Below are 17,700 nucleotides of genomic sequence, written 5' to 3' on the forward strand. Positions count from 1 at the left end.
AGTAAAATTACTATTTATAACAAAACAATTATTCTTTATTTAATCATTGTAAACCATATGCTGTTGATAGGCTACACATTTGCTTTTATCCCTCTTTCACCAGCTTTAGACTAAGGCCTGGCAGGTGCTATCAGAACAAAGACTGGATTGCAGAGGGTTCAGGTGAATTTCTGAAGACAGAGTCATGTGCCTGTGGCTGGATGCTGACGTGACTGGGGCAGGGAGGAACTGGCAGGACTGGCTGCTTATAATGGGAGATGATATCTGGGTCATGAGAGAACATAAGCTTTGGGCTATTTCAGGAGCATAGAAGGAATTCATTAGGTGTGTGATGTTACACCACACATCACCTTACCTTCATAAGAATTAGTGGAATTTGTTCAACCTATCCTACTGTGGAACAACAGACTGGAGAAAGAGTAGTTAGAGCAGGAGACTCCCATCATGATATGCTGAAGATGATTACAGCATGGACCAAAAGACCAGCTTTCAAGACCAAAGACCAGCTCATCTTCATCATGGCCTACTCTTCTATGGGGTGTCAGTACAACCTGGCTTCAGGACAGGTGGTGTTGCACTCTGACCGGCTTCAGCAGAGCTGCTCACCACCTCCTCTGACTCATGGCACTACTGTTTCTGTGGGACCTGTACATGTTATTTGTGATACTTCTTTAGCATAGTAGGGAGAAAAGTCTTGCATGCCTCTGGAGCCCAGGGGGTAGCCCAAGGACACTCTGGAATTGTCTCCTTCTGTTCCTCCAGAAATTTGGCCCTAAACTGTAATTTATATGGTAGGACTGCAGACTAATGCAAGAGCCTCTCTCCCTTGAGGCAAATGGCTGTTCTGAGGACAAAGGGGTGGCTCAGCACACCAGCAAAGCTAAACACCTGTGAGCCTCATTAAATTGTGCTGCTTAAAATTAGGTGTGTGCCATATGGCTTTAGGTTTGTCCTATTCAGTAGGATATATGTTAGCTGAGAAAAGGTAAACATCATTAACCTCAGAATTTTTATTAACAAGTTCGCAGAAAGAACAAAAGTTACACTGATTTCAGTAAAACAAAGATCAATCCCCTTCAAATACAAAAACTGCTAGGAATATGAACTCCTAGAAAACTATGAATATTTTACAGATCTTGAAATACTGAATTCTTCATCCTCTAGGATGGTTCCACATTATTGTAATTTAATCCTGCACATTAAAATACCCTCACCACCAGTGAGTATGGCTTCTTCAGCAACCTCAATGGTAATTAGCTGAAATACTGCAACCTGTACATTTTCCCCCACCAAAAGCCCTCAGCAAATCACACTGAGCCTTGGTTTTCACTGTGTGACTCTACATACAAGACTGCATCTATTTAGAGAGCAGTGCACCAAGGAGAAGAGCTAACAGCAGCCCCTCGTGAGCACGCCAGGGGTGTGCTCAGGATGGCCAGCTCCCACCCACACGTGATACAGTGCTGAGGGCAGAAGCAGAAGTCCACAGAGCCACAGCACAGCACCAGCCACGTCCCTGACCCTCTGCAGAAAAAGTTGTAATTAAAACCAGCTTCCCCAGCACTGCATAATGCAAAGGTCAATCCAAAGGGTATCAATTCCACCTGCACAAACCTCTTCACACAACTGCATAGGTATACAGCATCTTCTGAGCCATTCTGGTATTCCCACTGCTCTGGTAAATGAGTGACAAGTTAAAGGCAGTATCTCTTCTCAAGTCTGTTTGATCTGTTTCTATTCCCTGTAAAAACAATGATTAGAAAAAGCTATCAGTACACAAAAATACTATAAAAAAGAAACATGAGTAGCCATTACAATGGAATCAAATGACATATTCATAGCCAATGAAGGCTTTCAGCTGTATGGAAACAAAACAGGTATTCCTTGTGCTCTCCCTTTTTAAGGAATTTCCAATGCATGTTGTTAATCACCAAAGTGATAAAATTTCACACTCAAAACATTGGCTCTAAGTTAAATAGCCAGCTCATAAACCAGCAAAGTACTACCTTGTCTTTGTATGCTAAGTATTTGTTTCTTCAACCAGAACATGAATATTGCCTGCATCTTTTACAGGGTCACAGACTGCTGCTCTGAACTCCCAGGCTGACTAACACCCTCAGTTCTTACTTTACCAACACTGCCCGTTTTCTAAACACCCTTGCAATATTTCTACCTACACATTTCACAGACCATACTTGTAGATGTATGACACATCAATTGGATCAATTAGGATCCAATACAGATCAATTAGAATTAAACTATGGCTCAGATGCAATTAGGCATTCCCAGTACTGGTCAATCTTGCTCCAGCATGCTGTTTTATAGCACAGGTGAGTATACAGAACTTCCAGTTATAATTCATTGCATGTAATATATAGAAAGGTCAGCTATTTAAACAGGAAAAGTCATTTAGCAATCCTTTTTGCTGTTGCTTCAGCCTGTAAATCCTCCAAAATTCATACATCTTTGAACTTAACACATGCTTAAATACATTATCAGATGACAATCAGATTTGGGCTTCCAATGACAAGGAATTAAAATAAAAATTGAAGGAGGCACAACTACAGAGATTTTATGTACCTATTTTAACTATTTCTAAGGAATTCTTCACATTTTCCTGTGAAAATTTTATTCTCTGTCCATAACTTCCAAAGTTACAGTACCTCTAAGGTGAGGGGAGGAAGCTCAAGTGCTCTTTGGTAATAGTGGATTGCCAGGTGCAGCAGTCCCAGCTGGTGCAGGCCACGGCCTAGGTTGTAGAAGGACTCCTGGCATGGCCCACGCAGGTCCAAGTAGCGGTGAAGGAAGGAGAATCCCTGTAAGAGAAATTGAGCACACAACCTTTTCCTCCCCTCCTGTGCGTTTTATTTGGTTACCATCTTGGAGTGTGATGATTCTGATGTAAACAGAGGACCTTGTTGGTAATCAGAGAAGGTACTTCCTTCAATATGAGGAATTAGTTCAGACACAAGCAGCTAATGATCATAATTTAGGTTGCCAGTAGGTCACTCTGGTTGAATTACTAATTAACTACCATAGCAGCAAGAAATGATGTAAAATCACTGAGTATAGTAAGCAGGAAATGAGAAGAGAGAGAAAAGGGAACTGTATTGCCAGGGGGTAATATAAATAGGACATTGTTCAAGAATGTATAAAAAGAGAACAGGGCAGTTCTTGTAAAAAAGGCAGGCTGGTTACAGAAAAAAGTGGATAAAAGTATTAAAATTAGGTCAAAGTTTGCAAGTTCAAAATGTCTTGAAGTTGGACACTGTCATAACTGGTTTTGTGTTACAGTAGTTGGGGACCTGTAGCTTTTGTCAAGATCAGTGCAAGCTACAGTCTTCCAGCAATTTCAGAAGTCACAAGAGCTCAGGATCCTCACCATATTGTGCTGACTGAGCTCAGCAGCTACAGGAATTAAAAGGCATTTCAAGTTAATGAAAACACTTGGTGTAAAGTAGAGGAAATTACTTTCAAGATTCTGTTTGGGACTACTCAGTCCGTGGTTTGTAACTGGATCTTGCAGATGAAAAGAAAAATGCGAATAATGAAGCTGAAAATTTGAAGGCAGCTAAACTGGAGCTCACAAGATCTTTACAAAGAGAGTGTGCAGAGGCACCTAAAAGGGGAAAAGAAAGATGGGGGGGAAAAAAAACACTTTCCAAGCCTGTACAATTTGCCTCAAGAATGCAGTTTATGAGACATATCTACAATGGGCACGTGGCATAGATTCCACTCTACAGCAATGCAAGCCAAAAAAAATTTGAAAGAAAACTCAGATTACAACCACCAAGATATTCTATATATTATATAATATCATATATATAAATTATGATATATATTATATAATATTTTCACAAACAGCTGGCAGCTGTTAACATCAAGGTAACAAGCTACCTTTACCCTAAGGAGAGGAGATTCAGATGGTGTAACTACAGTTCAAAAGCACATTCATCCGTGCTCATGCTTTACCACTTGCCTCTTTAGAAATGTCATCTTAATTATGAAAAACTATTTAAACAGAGTGTGTTGTGGCCATAACCATCTGCAAGATACAAAGCCAGCAAACACTGTGGGTAACAAGAATCATGCTGCCTCACCTGTACAAGAAGAGCATGCCTTTTCAGCACATATTTCTGAGAGGCCATGTGGATGAAAGTCAGGCCAATACAAAGACTGTACAGAGGCTCGTCTGGGTTTGCACGGAAGGCTTGCACGTACTGACCTAAAAGCAAATAAATTAATAAAGATGTTGGTTGTGAAAAACATTCCTTAAGAAGTTACGAGCAAGAAAGAAAATATTTGAATTCGAAGCGTGAACTAAGAAAAGAAACAGTTTAATATACCTACATTAAAATACACAGGAAAAAACAGGGAAGAAAATTGTGTATTTTCAGCACCCACTGGATTCTGAAGGAAGAAGGCAGACTGTGATGTAAAAAAGGAAGCAGAAAATGATGAGACACAGAAGGCAAACATGGTCCTTGCTGGGATTTAAACGTGACATTTGGAGGACTTGACTGAAAGCAGCAGGTTTACTTTGAAGGCCTGCTTAAAGCATGCAACCAGCTGTATTTGCTGTTTAAATTGGGCTGGTTCTGTCGTTATTATCATCATTAGCCTCCAATTATCTTTGCAAGTTAGTTATATTTGCAATGTGTGCTAAACTTGAAACGTGCCAGCTTAATTTTTATTAGCAAAACCCTTCAGCAGTGCTCTGATTTGTGTACAGAATAATTAAAGCACCAGACTAGCATTGTGAACCTATAATTTTCTGATGAAAAAAAATCTTTCCCTTTTTATCAACTTTCACTTGTTCTATTTGTTGATATTAGAACATGAAAGATATTACCAAGAGCATGCTTGAAACTGCCAGACACAAAGGCATTGTGCCCGTTGAGGACACACAGCACGTGATTGTCAGGATTTTTCAGCATCAGGCGGAGACAAAAGCGATGGTGACGGACATCCTGAGACTGCATAGTGACCTGATTGAAGATGTTCCACAGCTGGGGCTTATTGACATTTTCCATGACCATGATTCTACAGAATGAGATGTGTGCAAGAAATTAGTAAATGCTATATAGTATACACTGTCTCTTCAATAAAATCTCAGCAGTTCAGGGAAGATAACAACAGAAACTCAAAGAGAAGATCAGTGACTGAGGCAAAGATGAGAGTGAAAAACAGAACCAATGGTTCTGGCCAAATCAAACAACCCACTGCATTGTGCATTTTCCAATCTGAGGCTATTGGAAAGCTCCTTCAGTTACAGTAGCCTTCTCTCATTTAGCCAAGGCTGGAAAGTATCAGCCTGCCTACTTCAGCAGAGTGACTACAGCCTCAGTGGAGGCAACTACAGCACAGACTGCTCTGCCTTCCCAGCAGCCCACCTGATATAGTTGTAAGCTTTTCTGAAGTTCTTGTCCAGAATTGCGGCAGAGAGCCCAAAGTACTCCAGCTCCTTGCGCTTTTGTCTGTCCTCGTAGAATGAGTAATATTCCAGAGAGGAATCCACAAGGAGCTCTGCCTCCTTGTACCGGGAGAGGTCACACAAGGCATATATTGCCTTCAGGAGGAGGTTCCACCAGTCATCTTTTGTCAGAACGCTTGTGAGGACAGCAAAAATTGCTAAAAATATTGGAGCCAGAAAGTTGAGAAAAATTAGAACAAGAAATATAATTTTTTTACAAAATAGATGCATATATCAAACTGATATTTTCAAAGACATTGCACTAACAGCTAATAGGAAGTATTTACTTTTTCTCAGTTTAAGGGCAGTTCAAAAAACACCAGCAAAAAACACTCTCAAAGTGGGAACAAAGAACAAGCAATACACCCAGTTCAAGCTGTAAACATACTACATGAATGCAATGAGTTCCTCTCCCTAATTATCAAGCAGTGCTTAAGAGCATGTGACCTGGCTCAACCAAGCCTGGGCCAGCTAAAAAAACAAATCACACCACTTTTACAATGTATTTCTACTACATTCTAGATTTGCATGTATGATATTTCCCCCGAGGTGAATGTTGGCCCATAAGATCTCTAGAGGCCCTTCTCAATCTGAATTATTCTGTAATCTTACTATTTTTCTCTGAATGGAGACTGTTCCCTTAAGATATACTATCTTTAGTTTTGCTGCCTTCTTTGCCCGAGAAATAAAGCAATGTTAACATGAACTGCATGGATTTAGCATGCAAAATAGGAGCATTTTTATAATTTTTCAGAACTATGGCGTTCACCTTGTTGCTTTGTTTTTAATGAACAATCCGTGATTTGTTACCTTTCGCATCGCAATTTGCTGTCTCTTGGTCATCATTGTCAGAAATTTTATCCCTTGACACCTTAATAAGATAGAGGTGTCTCTCTCCAGATTTGGAACTAGATATCAAACACACTTGAGCTCTGCTCATTGCTACCTAGAAACAAATTTAAGGGCAGCATTTCAGATTACAATGTAACATCCTATGACGAAGGCAGCTTTATGGCCAATCCATCTGGCTCACCTTGCATCCCAAAACAGTCAGTGACACCACCATAGAGCAAGGTCATCAGAGAAAACATTCCCAACAGGAATATCATCTCTGCATTGCCTTGTGCTCCAGTGCAAAGTGGGCTAAGCAAAAGCCATGTACAAATTCTTCAAGCTACTTAAAAAGACTTCTCCTGGGATTGGAACATCCCTGGGTTTACTGAAATCAAGACTCTTTGCAGAGAAGCATAAGAAGAACAATGCCTTTCTTTATCATTTTCAGAAGCTTGTGCATAGTCAGCTCTTCAACCAGTATAATACAATAGTCAAGGTGCTGAGCAGATGGATGAAATGGAGGTCTAAATATTCCTTTAACTCACTCCCTATTTATAAATAAACAAAAATTAATTAAAACAAAAACGCTGCCACTGTATTTACTGGCTAAACAAATTCTTATTTTGTCCTTTTATCACAAGAAAATAATAAAGAAAGAGATCAAAAAGAAAATTGTTGAAATAGAAGCCAGTATCAACACCTCAAAAAAGCTGTGTGCTCAGTGTTAAAAAGGCAAGAAGCAGCTTTAGAATACAGTGTAAGCACACTGAGAACAGGGAGTTGAAGTCACTGTATCAATAATTATACACACAAACAGTCCTCTATTGTGAACACTACAGGCAGGAACACCAGCACTGCAGGCTACCTGCAAGATTACTACCTAACAAAATTATGAAACCACTCACATAAGAAAGCCCACTAGCTTTCCTCCTGAGTTCATTTGTAGTTTGTCTTGACCCAAATCACAGCTGCCCAATTTCTTACAGTGCAGCAGGACAGACTGGCTTACCTTCAGCAGCATGGCCAGCATTGTGAGCAAGGTGTCAATGTAACCATACATTTTGCCTTGGGAATACAACAGCGTGGAGCGATGCAGGAGTAGCTTTAATTCCTGGACAACAGTGAACACTCTTATTCAAACTCTTGCACAGAGAAAGTTTATAAATCAAATCATTTTGACTCAATACAGTACTAATAGGATTGTAAAAGCTTCCAGAAAGCTGTAAGAATCTGCAGCAGCAGGTGAGCTCTCCCTAAACTGCTCTCAGGAGTTAATGTTCCAAATTCTCCCATTCAGAGACATCTGGCATGACTCTTATCTATGGTGAGGGTGCTTCTAGAGAGGGGATTCAGAACCTCTGCTTTCAATCAACAGAGGCCAAACTGTGTAGCTCACACATAGCAACTGCTGATCAACTTGATGTAGAGTCATGACTGGCTCTCAGTGGCCAAAAGTTTGTGCATTGCACAGAAGTTATCAGGTGGGACTGGGGAAATGCTGAGAGAATGGTCAGGGAGAAAGTCAGGAGGACATGTCCCTGATGCTGGAATGGATTAGTCACTGTGCTCTGCACGCTCCCCATGGGGAGGTTAAGTCTGAATCCCTGATCCTGTGCATACATCTTGGACTACTAGCACAGTTTGGCAGATTAATACATCCTAAATGGAAGCACAGAACACTTTACCCACCTGCTGTGCAGCATTAGCATCCTGAGCCAGAGTATCTGGGTCATACATTGGCTCCAGAGCCTCCAGAGCTTTCTCAGGCCGGCCCAGCTGCTGCTGAAGTGTTGAAAGTGAGATTCTTGCATCGAGATGCAATGGGGCAAGATCAACAACTTTGGCATAGCTCTCTGCAGCACGCTCCATGTGTCCCAAAGCCTTCAAGCACTCTAGAAATACCATAAGCAACACAAGACACTTAAGTGGCAGAAAAAGAAGATTTCAAAGTTTGCAAATAAATTAACATACTTTCTTAGTAAAATCATCCCAAACATGTATTTTTAAATGATAATATTCAGATATATGCATGATGTATCCACAGTTTCACTTCAAACATCAGCAGCTGACACAGGATGAAATGCAGAATAGATGCTGCTTCACTTACATGAACATAAAGTACTTTTAGCTGATGTAACTTTCAGTGCACATGAAGAACAAAAAAAATGCTTGACGGAGTTGTCATGAGAAGCTTCATTCTGCAAATACCAATTCTCATTCAACCTAAAATTCTCAGTCAATCTAAAATTCCTGTGATCTTGGATAAAGGTCCCTGGAAATGCTCAGCACTGTATTACCATCTCTCAGTCCCCCGTGTTCAGCAGTCCTGCCCCCTCTCACCTGCGTGCCGAAGCCACACAACAGCCAGGTTGTACCGTTCTGAGCAGACAAGGGAACTCAGGAGAGGCAGGGCTGAGTTGTATTCTCCAACGTCCAGAAAAGCCTCTGCAACATCTAAGTACAAGTCACCCATTTCTTCTGGATTTTGTTCCACCAGAGTAGTCAAAAGAGGCTTTAAGAAAAATGACACAAGCACTTAAAATACAAATAATCAATTTCTTAAAGGCATGCTTATTGGAAGCTTGCATTTTTATCCTATGTTTTTTATTCATTTGCATTCTGAACTATACTTCCTTTAATTAAATGTTACTTCAGAAGTGAAAAATAAAAGATCTGAAAGTCAGCATTCCTGAAGAAGCCCCATTTTTCTATTCTAGACATTTCACACATCCAGTGGGTTAAAGTGTCCATCAGTGAGGAGTATCAAAGAACAGTCTTCAGATTTAGTATGGTTTTAAAACAAAGTGAAAACATCTTCCTTAGTGTTCACAGCTTTCAATATGGTCCTGGGCCTGTCACAGCACACAGGCTGTGACTTACTGTGCTTTAGTAATGTAACTTACACTGGCATAATTTCTAAGGGCAAAGATATTATTTCTGCTATTACAGGCCTGTGAGGTTTCTCTCCTCACAAAAAGAATCTCCACAGCTCCCTCAACCACCTCAGTCTATGAACACAGGAACAATTACTTGTTTTTGTGATTTCTTAGAACATTACCCCTGCCTTGTGAGTTGGTTTCCACTTACACTGAGTGGCTCCAGGATGTTCAGGTGAATCAAGCACACCATCAGCTTGACTGTGATGTCTATGGGAACACCCTCAGGTATGCAGCAGCTGACCTTCTCCACAGCTGGGACAAGAGAAAGAATTTCCTTCTGAACTCAGAGGCTTTAAGAAGCACTTCTCAAGCACTACATCCCCTCCAGGCCATGCTCAGGAACTGAGAAAATATTCTTATCAGCTCTAGCAAGTGTTTGTCTGCCCTTCTTTTCCTCCTTTATCTTTTCCAAGAGTTGGAGCAATGACTTCCTACCACCTCTGAGACAAATAATTCCATGTGAGGTACCAAGTGCTGTCAGTCTGCATCAAGTCCAACAGCAGGATTCCACAGCATGTGCTTAGGTCCTTTGCCTACTTAAGGATCCTTGCCTACTTTATTGCTCAATAAAGCTTTCCTTTAACAATTTATGCACCTGTACCCTCTTCTCCTTTATTTTTTGAAGGAAATGCCTTGTATCAAGATGGCTCTTGTTCTTGCTAAGTGAAGTCCTGTGTAGCAGGCACTGCCTGAACACATTGTTATACAGAGATAATACAGAACTTCACACAACAGGTAGGCTGAATGCAACCTGATCAGAATGCAAACATGAGGCACAGCAGCTACCCATGACAATGCCAGCAAATGAGAGGTCACACAATAAAATTCCATTATCATAAGTCCTTCACATACAGTCATGACACCTCCTTAACTCCTGGTTAAGTTCTCCTTCACTTCAGTGCTTGCACCAGACATTCAGTGCTAAAACCTGAGAAAACTGGGATTTCCAACCTAAGGTTTCCCTTTTACCTCCTACATCCACATCCCTATACTGCAAATCACAACATGCAGACTAATTCATCATTCTTTGAACACTGCAATACCCAACACAAGGGTGACTATTCCCCTACTGATATATTTTAAAAAAATGACAACTGTCAGTCTGGATTAGAGGGAAGTTCTGAGAAAGGGAAAGAAAAAACATACAGAAGAATCCTTTTCTGGATGAAGTCCTGTTTCTGTGCTGTTAGAAATCTCCAGATGTTAAATGATTGCAAGTTGGTTCCTAACCATATGATCAGTTCATAGACTTGTCTGAAATTTAAAAAACTAAAATTAAAAAATTACTTACCTGAAGCACTGGATTCAGCAACTGGATGACTCTGGTTGTCAGTCACTGCCTCCTGGCTTTCCTGAGTTTCTACTGCTGCACCTGTATCTTTTTAAAAAGATTATCAGATTAACCAGTAGTTACTTGCCTTTGAATCCATAATTGATTGGCAGCTTACTCTGAAAAGTGGACTGGGTTTCTCTTGTTTTGGTTTGGGGCTTTTTTGTGTTGTATTGTTTTGGTTTCTAAGGACAGCAGAGCAGGAAGCAGTTGTAAAAATTACAAAAGTTACAAAGCAACAGAGAACCCAGCTCTATTTTAGAAGCCTTCTCTCAACCAATGGCACACAGGAGGTAACTTGGAAACATTGTGTTCTAATTCCTAGACTCATTATAGTTTTGTTTCTTATAAATTATCTGCTGAAAGTCTCCATCAGGACAGTTGTTCATAAATCAACTGTATTTTTACCTGGCCAATCAGAGCAAAAAGCCAACAGAAATATCCTATACCTCTATTGTGCTTGGATCAGATTGCTGAGACAAGCACTTTAATCACAAAACAGACTGTCTCCTTATGGAGTTGGTGTGCTGTATCCATTCTACAGCCTAAATAAACATTTTCAGATAAAATGACTTCGATAAAGCAGGTTTCTCAAAGACAACCTACTTAATCAAATTTTGAGCTAGTATGCCTAGATTTCAGTTAGCTGGTTAATAACAGATGCAGGATGTGTAAAGAACATTACTCTTAGGTCAAAGTTTGATATTCTTGAGCACAGTTGCCACTAAGCTTATCTTTTTATCTTTTTTTTTAGAAGTTATTTAGCTGGTAGAAATAGCTGGTCTGATGTAAACACTCAGAGGAATGTTTAGAACTTTAAAAGCCCTCCAGCTGCCTGGAGAGCAGTCCTTGTCTTCAGTGAGTCAGCAGGGCTATGGGGACACCAGAGTAACTTCTTACAGCAGGCTGAGGTCATGCCATGTAACTCACTAAGAGCACCCACACATTTCAATAGAGAAAAGCCTGTCAACAGTGCAGCAAATATACCCAGGAGTTGAAAAGGTAAAGGAAAGATGTCATATCACATGAACAGCAGGGTCACAGTAACCACTTGACAGCTACTTACCTTTTTTCTCCTCAGTTGCACTTCTTTCTGGTGCTTTTTTTTCAAGTACAATTCCTGTAAAATCTGTAATAACCTAAAACAGAAAAGTAACTTGGATAATTTCAAGGATTTAAAGCAACCAGCCTATGAGACAGTTTTAGACATCACAGAAGTTATCAGAGGTAAAGCTGCATTCATCTACCCAAGTAGAACCTTCAAAAAGAAACAGGGAAATGGCTCTGTGACTTCAGTTGTACTGTATTAATAAATCCAGTAGCTAAATGCTGTGTACATAAAATTGACTGACTGACATTTAAGGAGAGAAGAATACAAAAAAGGGTCAGAGGAATTGTTTGCAGGCGCATGATACTGTGCTCTGACAGAGAGCTGAAAAAAATCTAAAGGAAGGAAAAAAAACCCCTAAGTAATTTAATATCAACAAATAAGAATGCTCACAAGAAGTCCCAATTTACAGTGTCTTTTCAATCAATCTTGGAAAGTACGACAATGGCCAAATACCAACATCTTCCCTCTCAAAGCCAGACCAAATCCAGGTGGAAATATGCCTCAAAAGTGAGAGTTAACAAATTTGGACCAGATAAGCAACATTCTCTAATTCCTGATGCCTTAGAGTTAAAATGTATTGTCTTTCTGGAATGTATGCTTAGTGCTTAATGCATAAATTATTAGTTGCAACACAAGTCTACCAGGTAAGTCACAACAATCTGCATTTGAACAATCAGAGCTTTTAGTGTCATGATTTTAACCTTCCACTCAGAGAATGACCTTTGTGGTATTACTCACAAAACCAGCCTGAAGGTCTTCTCCGGCTGCTAAGATTATGGTCACTATAGAGAAGGAGAGGAAGGATCCCAGAATTTTAAACCTCGAACAACGTACAAATCTATCAGCCCTCAATTAATTCAATCCACCCATTAATTTAAATGCTAATTACTACAGAACTAATAGCAAGCAGTCTGTTTCTGATGAGCTCTATTTTTACAGAAGCAGGACCCCATCATAGCACTGCATGAACATAAATTATGAACATAAACCATCCACTCTGGCAGGCAAAGAGGTGCTGAAAATGCCACCCAAATGCACTGAGCTGTCCGTACCGCCAGAGCTTTGTCGTACTGCTTGGAGGAGATGTAGAGCTCAGCTGCAATGTTCACATCCTCCATGGACACAAGGCTCTGGTGCTTGCTAAAGGCCTCTTCCACTATCTCAATCGCAGAGGTCACGTCATTGGCTTCGTAGTAACTCCTATAAAACACAGGCATGAGATATCAGGTATTTCACATAACTGACAATGTATACTTTGAACTGAAGCAAAAGGATTTTCATATTTCTCTGATTTTTGCTGATTAGCGAAGATTTTCATTAGCAAGTGGATGTTATAAAAGACAGTGATAAAGAGGGTGTTTTCCTTTCCTTACAACTGTTGAAAACTTTTACGTATTTCAAATAATTAACAATTTTTTTCTCCCATATTTGTAAGGACATTACTGGAGTTTTCATCACAGTCTCCCCAAATGAAGTTGGACATCAGTCATGTCCCACATTAACCTGCTTTAAGAAACCTCCACTAATAACACTGTTGTAATACCCATCCTTGTATTTTTTGATACATTTCCCAAACATGAAGATCAAAAGACCTTAAACCGTTTGGAAACAGGCAGTACCAGCTTTCCACAAGGAAGCAGTTCACAGGTAAAACACGACTGGGTGAGAGCTACACACTTGAACCACGAGGCTCCCTCCCGTGGCAAAGCAAACACCATTGTTGGCAAGCCCAGCTCACTTGGCCATGTCTCGGGCCAGCTGCATGAAGCGCTCCCCGTCGGAGGGAGCCAGGAGGTTCAGGATGCGCCGGTAGCCGTCCATGGCCATCTTCTGCTCCCCCAGCTGCTCGTACAGGCTGGACCTCTCCCACAGGTAGCGCACGTTGCTCGGGTCGTACTTCAGAGCTACAGGGAGAGCAGCAGGAGTTTAGGAAATGCAACACTGGGTTTCACATTCATTTCCTTGATTTGTGTTAATGGACATGCACACGGTTTTTGCAAGGACATCCTATATATATTACAGATTCATTTATCATTCATCTTTTGTCATTATCATTCATTCATCTTTTATCAAAGTCCAGACAAAGGTATCAGAATCTTAGCACCGTGAAGCAAACTAAACTAGAAAGGAGAAGAAAACAAAATTATTGCCATTAGCACACAGCATTAATTTTAAATTATTAAAATGTTTGCTACACTACCTTTTGTGTAGCAGAAAACAGCCTGCTTAATATTGTCCTGCTCCAGTGACATTTCTGCCAGTCTAACCCACTCCTCAGTATTGCTAGGATTTAAGTGAGCTGCAATCAGTCCAAACTGTAATGATTTCTCCATATCACCCTGGTCTTCATAGATCATGGCAAGAGTGGAAAATGGCTCGTGAGCAAGAGGAGCTGTGAAAAGGCAAAAAGAATGACTAAGATTTATTGTTTAAAATCCACACTGGACACAAATAACTTGCCTTTCTTAAAGAACAGGTATCAGAATTATATAAAATATGTGCTGTTCAAATTCAGGAAAAACTTGCAGACAAGTTTCTGATTCCTGTCTGTAAATTATTAAACTGGCTGACTGAATCTAACAACAACCATTTATAGTATTATTCTATACTGCAAGGCTTGCTGATGCTCATATCTTGTGTCTACAAAGACAGTACAAGCAAAGTGTGTAAAGCTAAGCCAAGGCGTGGGCTCTGCAGAATTGAGGTGCTAGTTTCTTTTTATAAGCAAAAAAATAAAGGAAGTGTACCACATATTCTTCATTCTACTCCTTATACCATGACTTTGCTTGTACTATTTATTTTCATCTTCAGGGAAGCCACACTGAATCCTGCTCCTGCACATGGAAACTTGATTCCATCCTTAAAGCCCAAAGGTTGCCCATTCTCCCATACCTTGTCGAATGATCTCCATGCACATCAGAATGGCCTCCTCACGCTCTCCTCGAGCAAATCTGATGTTGGCCTCTCCCATCAGACCCCTCAAGGCACGGGGAAGTTTGCTGCGAGGTCTTTTCTCCTAAATGGAAAAGGGATGCTGTTTCTGCCCAAGGATGAGTTGTGCCCAAATTCAGGAGGCACCCTGTCGTGCTTAACACCACCTAACCCCAAGTTATTTAAGTATTAGCAATAATAAATGACTGACCAAAGGACTTGCTAATGTTCATAGTTTTCTGATACTGGAAAAACTGGTTTCATGATTTCTGAAAGCTTTCAAACAGTAAACTACAGTGCTTTTATAATAAACACAGATAGCATAACAAACACCAGCATAAGCAGGATTATCCTACATGAAACAATTTTCAGGCAAATTTCCCAGTAAGCAGCTAAAAGTCACATGAAGTGGAATTCATGCACCATGGTCAGGGGACACATGGAAATTATATGAAAGTTTAAATACTTGCTTTCATCATTTTCTTGGTCTCTCGATTAAGAACCATCTCCAAAACAAAAACATCTCCAGCTGTAGGCTGCTCTGTAGTTTCTTCTTCCTCCTCTCCTCCTCCTCCTTCTTCTTCTTCTTCTTCTTCTTCCTCCTCCTCCTCCTCTTCATCCTCCTCCTCTTCATTTTCCCCAAGCATGGATGCAAAGACCCGATGGACAGATTTACTGACCCCATCTGCTGTTTCTCCTGGTTGAGAAAGAAGTAAAATAGGTTTTTGATATAATGAAGAGAACATGCTGCTTCCCTGGACAAGTGCAGAGAAAACAAGAGCCCACTTGAAGCAGCTATTCTGTAAGAGTGCTGCCTGCAGAAATGCACAAAAACTATTGACAGTCTCTTTGATTTTACAGCTCCGGATTATTCATCACCAATGCTTGGCATGGCCCAGCCTGTAACATCTTTTGGATATCTGAATTGAAAGCAGGGAGGAACACACAGAATGAAGCCACAGCTTAATCAACATTTTTCTCAGTCCAGAAGAATATCAAGCAATTTTCAAGCACTGGGCTGGCTGGCTGCAATCAGCTTTTCAGATGAAGAGGCTGTAAGTGAGAAGAGAATTCCACTACACAACAATCCAGCAACCAATTTTTCAAAGCAATTGAAAACAAGATCTTGTAACCATTCCATCCATGACAACAAGTACCTTTTAACATGTGTAAATAAAAAATCCAGATTATTTGCATTTCTCTGGAAAAAGAACAGAATTCTTTAAAATAAGTAAGAAAACTATGCTAAGTACTCTGAGTAAATATGCTTAAGGCACAGATTTTTTAGAAATTTCCCATTTTTTATTTACAGCTTCTCATTATGAAGTGAACGCAGGGTTATAACTGACCACAGCTCTATATACAAAACTCAAAATAAGAAGGGTTCAAAGTCTTGAGCTGGGGGATTAGACACATGAATATTTGATTCAAAAATAACCACAGTATCAAGTTGTGACTGAAAAACAAATCTATCATGCATTGCCTATACAGGAGAGGAACCTGGGGACCATACCTGGGTTTATGGTTTTGGGGTTTTTTTTGGTTTTTTTTTTTTTTTGGACTTGGATATGTTTGGTTATTTTTATTCTGACTTGGATATAAAGCATCTAAACATAAGACTTATCTTCCCCTGCCCCCATCTGAAAAAAAACCATAATTATTTATTTTCCCTTTTATTTCAGTCCCTTCAGAGACCAGAAGGGGAAAAACAGAGCCAGGTTTTTATGAAGTCAGTTATTGAAGAGCAAATGCTTCTACCGCCTTTTAAAATAGGAATGATTATGTTAGAAACACCAACCATCAGTTTCATCCTGACTTTGGGATTTCCCAGATGCTTTTCTGGATGAAGATGGAGCCTCTACATCTTCCTCATTTTCCTCAGCAGACGCATTTTCGCCATCCTACACACACCAAAAAACCAAATTATTACCTCTATAGAATCACTCATTTTTTATTTCCCCACATATTTACAGCTACCATTTGGCTTTCCAGCCTTTGCACTGCCGGTGAAACAGGTGGAATAAGCACTCTGGTTTTAAGTGAATAAAACCCAGCATTCCTTGCTTTCAGGACATTTATATTTTTATCAGTGGGGAGACTCAGATGGTGACTGTTCACACTACATTTGACTGAAGAGACCAGTCCATTGATTATTGGGTATTACAGTGAGGTGGGATGACATGGTGGTAGAAAAAAAAAGTTCTGTGGGACAAATCCTTCCAGGAGCCAGTCAGTATCACAACAGCACTCATGAATCCGGTAAGAATGCTGCCCCGGGGTAACACTGATCCTTCCATGACAGCTGAGCTCTGCTGAATGTGCTCTCTGAACACCAAGAAATGCAGAAATTCAGTAGCACGTTGACACAAATATAGCAAAGTTAAAAAGAACTGCAACACTCCGACAAATCACGCGTGTTTTTCTTTTAATCACACCGCCTACATAGCGTCGGACACAATGTGTTTCCCTATATTTACTGCTGCCAAGAAGTCAAACGAGGAGCCGCACTGGCTCTCTCCCTCAGATGCTGGAGGGGGAGCTGGAGCAGCATAATCTGGATGGGTTTATACCCGAACCAGCTCCTTGCCCCGACACAAAGCACCGATTTCCCGCGGGCCGGGCGGTGCTGCCGGGCCCGTGCCTCCGCCCAGAGCGGCGGGAGGGCAACGCCGCGTCCTGCGAGCCCCCCACCGCGGCCTTCTGCTGACCTGGACACCGACGCTCGCAACTCCGGAGCCGCAGGAGCAGCGAGCGGGAGCCCCTCCACACACAGAGCACCTGCCAGGTGTTGTCAGGAGGGGGGCGGCCTGGGCCTTGGCGCGGCCAGGCGGGGCAGACTCACCTTCTCGCGGCTCTTGCGCTCCTCGCGGCGCTGCTCGAACTCCTCGAAGGAGATCTTCCCCTCCAGGTACTCGATCAGCTCCGGGCTGAAGCCCGACATGGCTCCGCACCGGCCCGGGGGGAGCCCTGTGAGGGAGGCACCGCGTCCGTCCCGCTATGGCGCCCGCCGCTATGGCGCCCGCCCGCGCGGGTTCCGTGCGGCGGCGCGGCGCTGAGGCGCCTGAAGGCGGGCACCGAGCGC

At 41.3% G+C, this 17,700-nt stretch overlaps 1 protein-coding gene across 4 annotated transcripts; it reads right to left on the bottom strand.

Annotated features, from left to right (window-relative positions):
• Positions 1–995: 995 nt before the first annotated feature.
• On the bottom strand, positions 996–17,598 carry GTF3C3 (general transcription factor IIIC subunit 3). Of its 4 annotated transcripts, XM_066553900.1 has the most exons (19): positions 17,461–17,598; positions 16,417–16,519; positions 15,089–15,315; positions 14,580–14,703; positions 13,888–14,079; positions 13,426–13,591; positions 12,740–12,887; positions 11,643–11,715; positions 10,538–10,624; positions 9,395–9,498; positions 8,648–8,819; positions 7,997–8,199; positions 7,317–7,418; positions 6,284–6,419; positions 5,394–5,631; positions 4,853–5,043; positions 4,101–4,225; positions 2,664–2,816; positions 996–1,741 (listed from the first exon to the last, which is right to left on the bottom strand). In XM_066553900.1, exons 1-19 carry the CDS (start codon positions 17,557–17,559, stop codon positions 1,619–1,621), a joined length of 2,766 nt encoding a protein of 921 aa, XP_066409997.1. In that variant the 5' UTR covers positions 17,560–17,598; the 3' UTR covers positions 996–1,618. The 4 variants fall into 4 exon arrangements, with proteins under 4 accessions (XP_066409997.1, XP_066410000.1, XP_066409999.1 ...); XM_066553903.1 differs by lacking the exons at positions 996–1,741; positions 2,664–2,816 and adding an exon at positions 4,351–4,428 and having other exon boundaries at positions 4,151–4,225; XM_066553902.1 differs by lacking the exons at positions 996–1,741; positions 2,664–2,816; positions 4,101–4,225 and adding an exon at positions 4,332–4,428.
• Between the last annotated feature and the right edge of the window lie 102 nt (positions 17,599–17,700).

This window comes from Molothrus aeneus, chromosome 7 (genome assembly GCF_037042795.1).
Source record: "Molothrus aeneus isolate 106 chromosome 7, BPBGC_Maene_1.0, whole genome shotgun sequence".
NCBI classification, from domain to species: Eukaryota; Metazoa; Chordata; class Aves; order Passeriformes; family Icteridae; genus Molothrus; species Molothrus aeneus.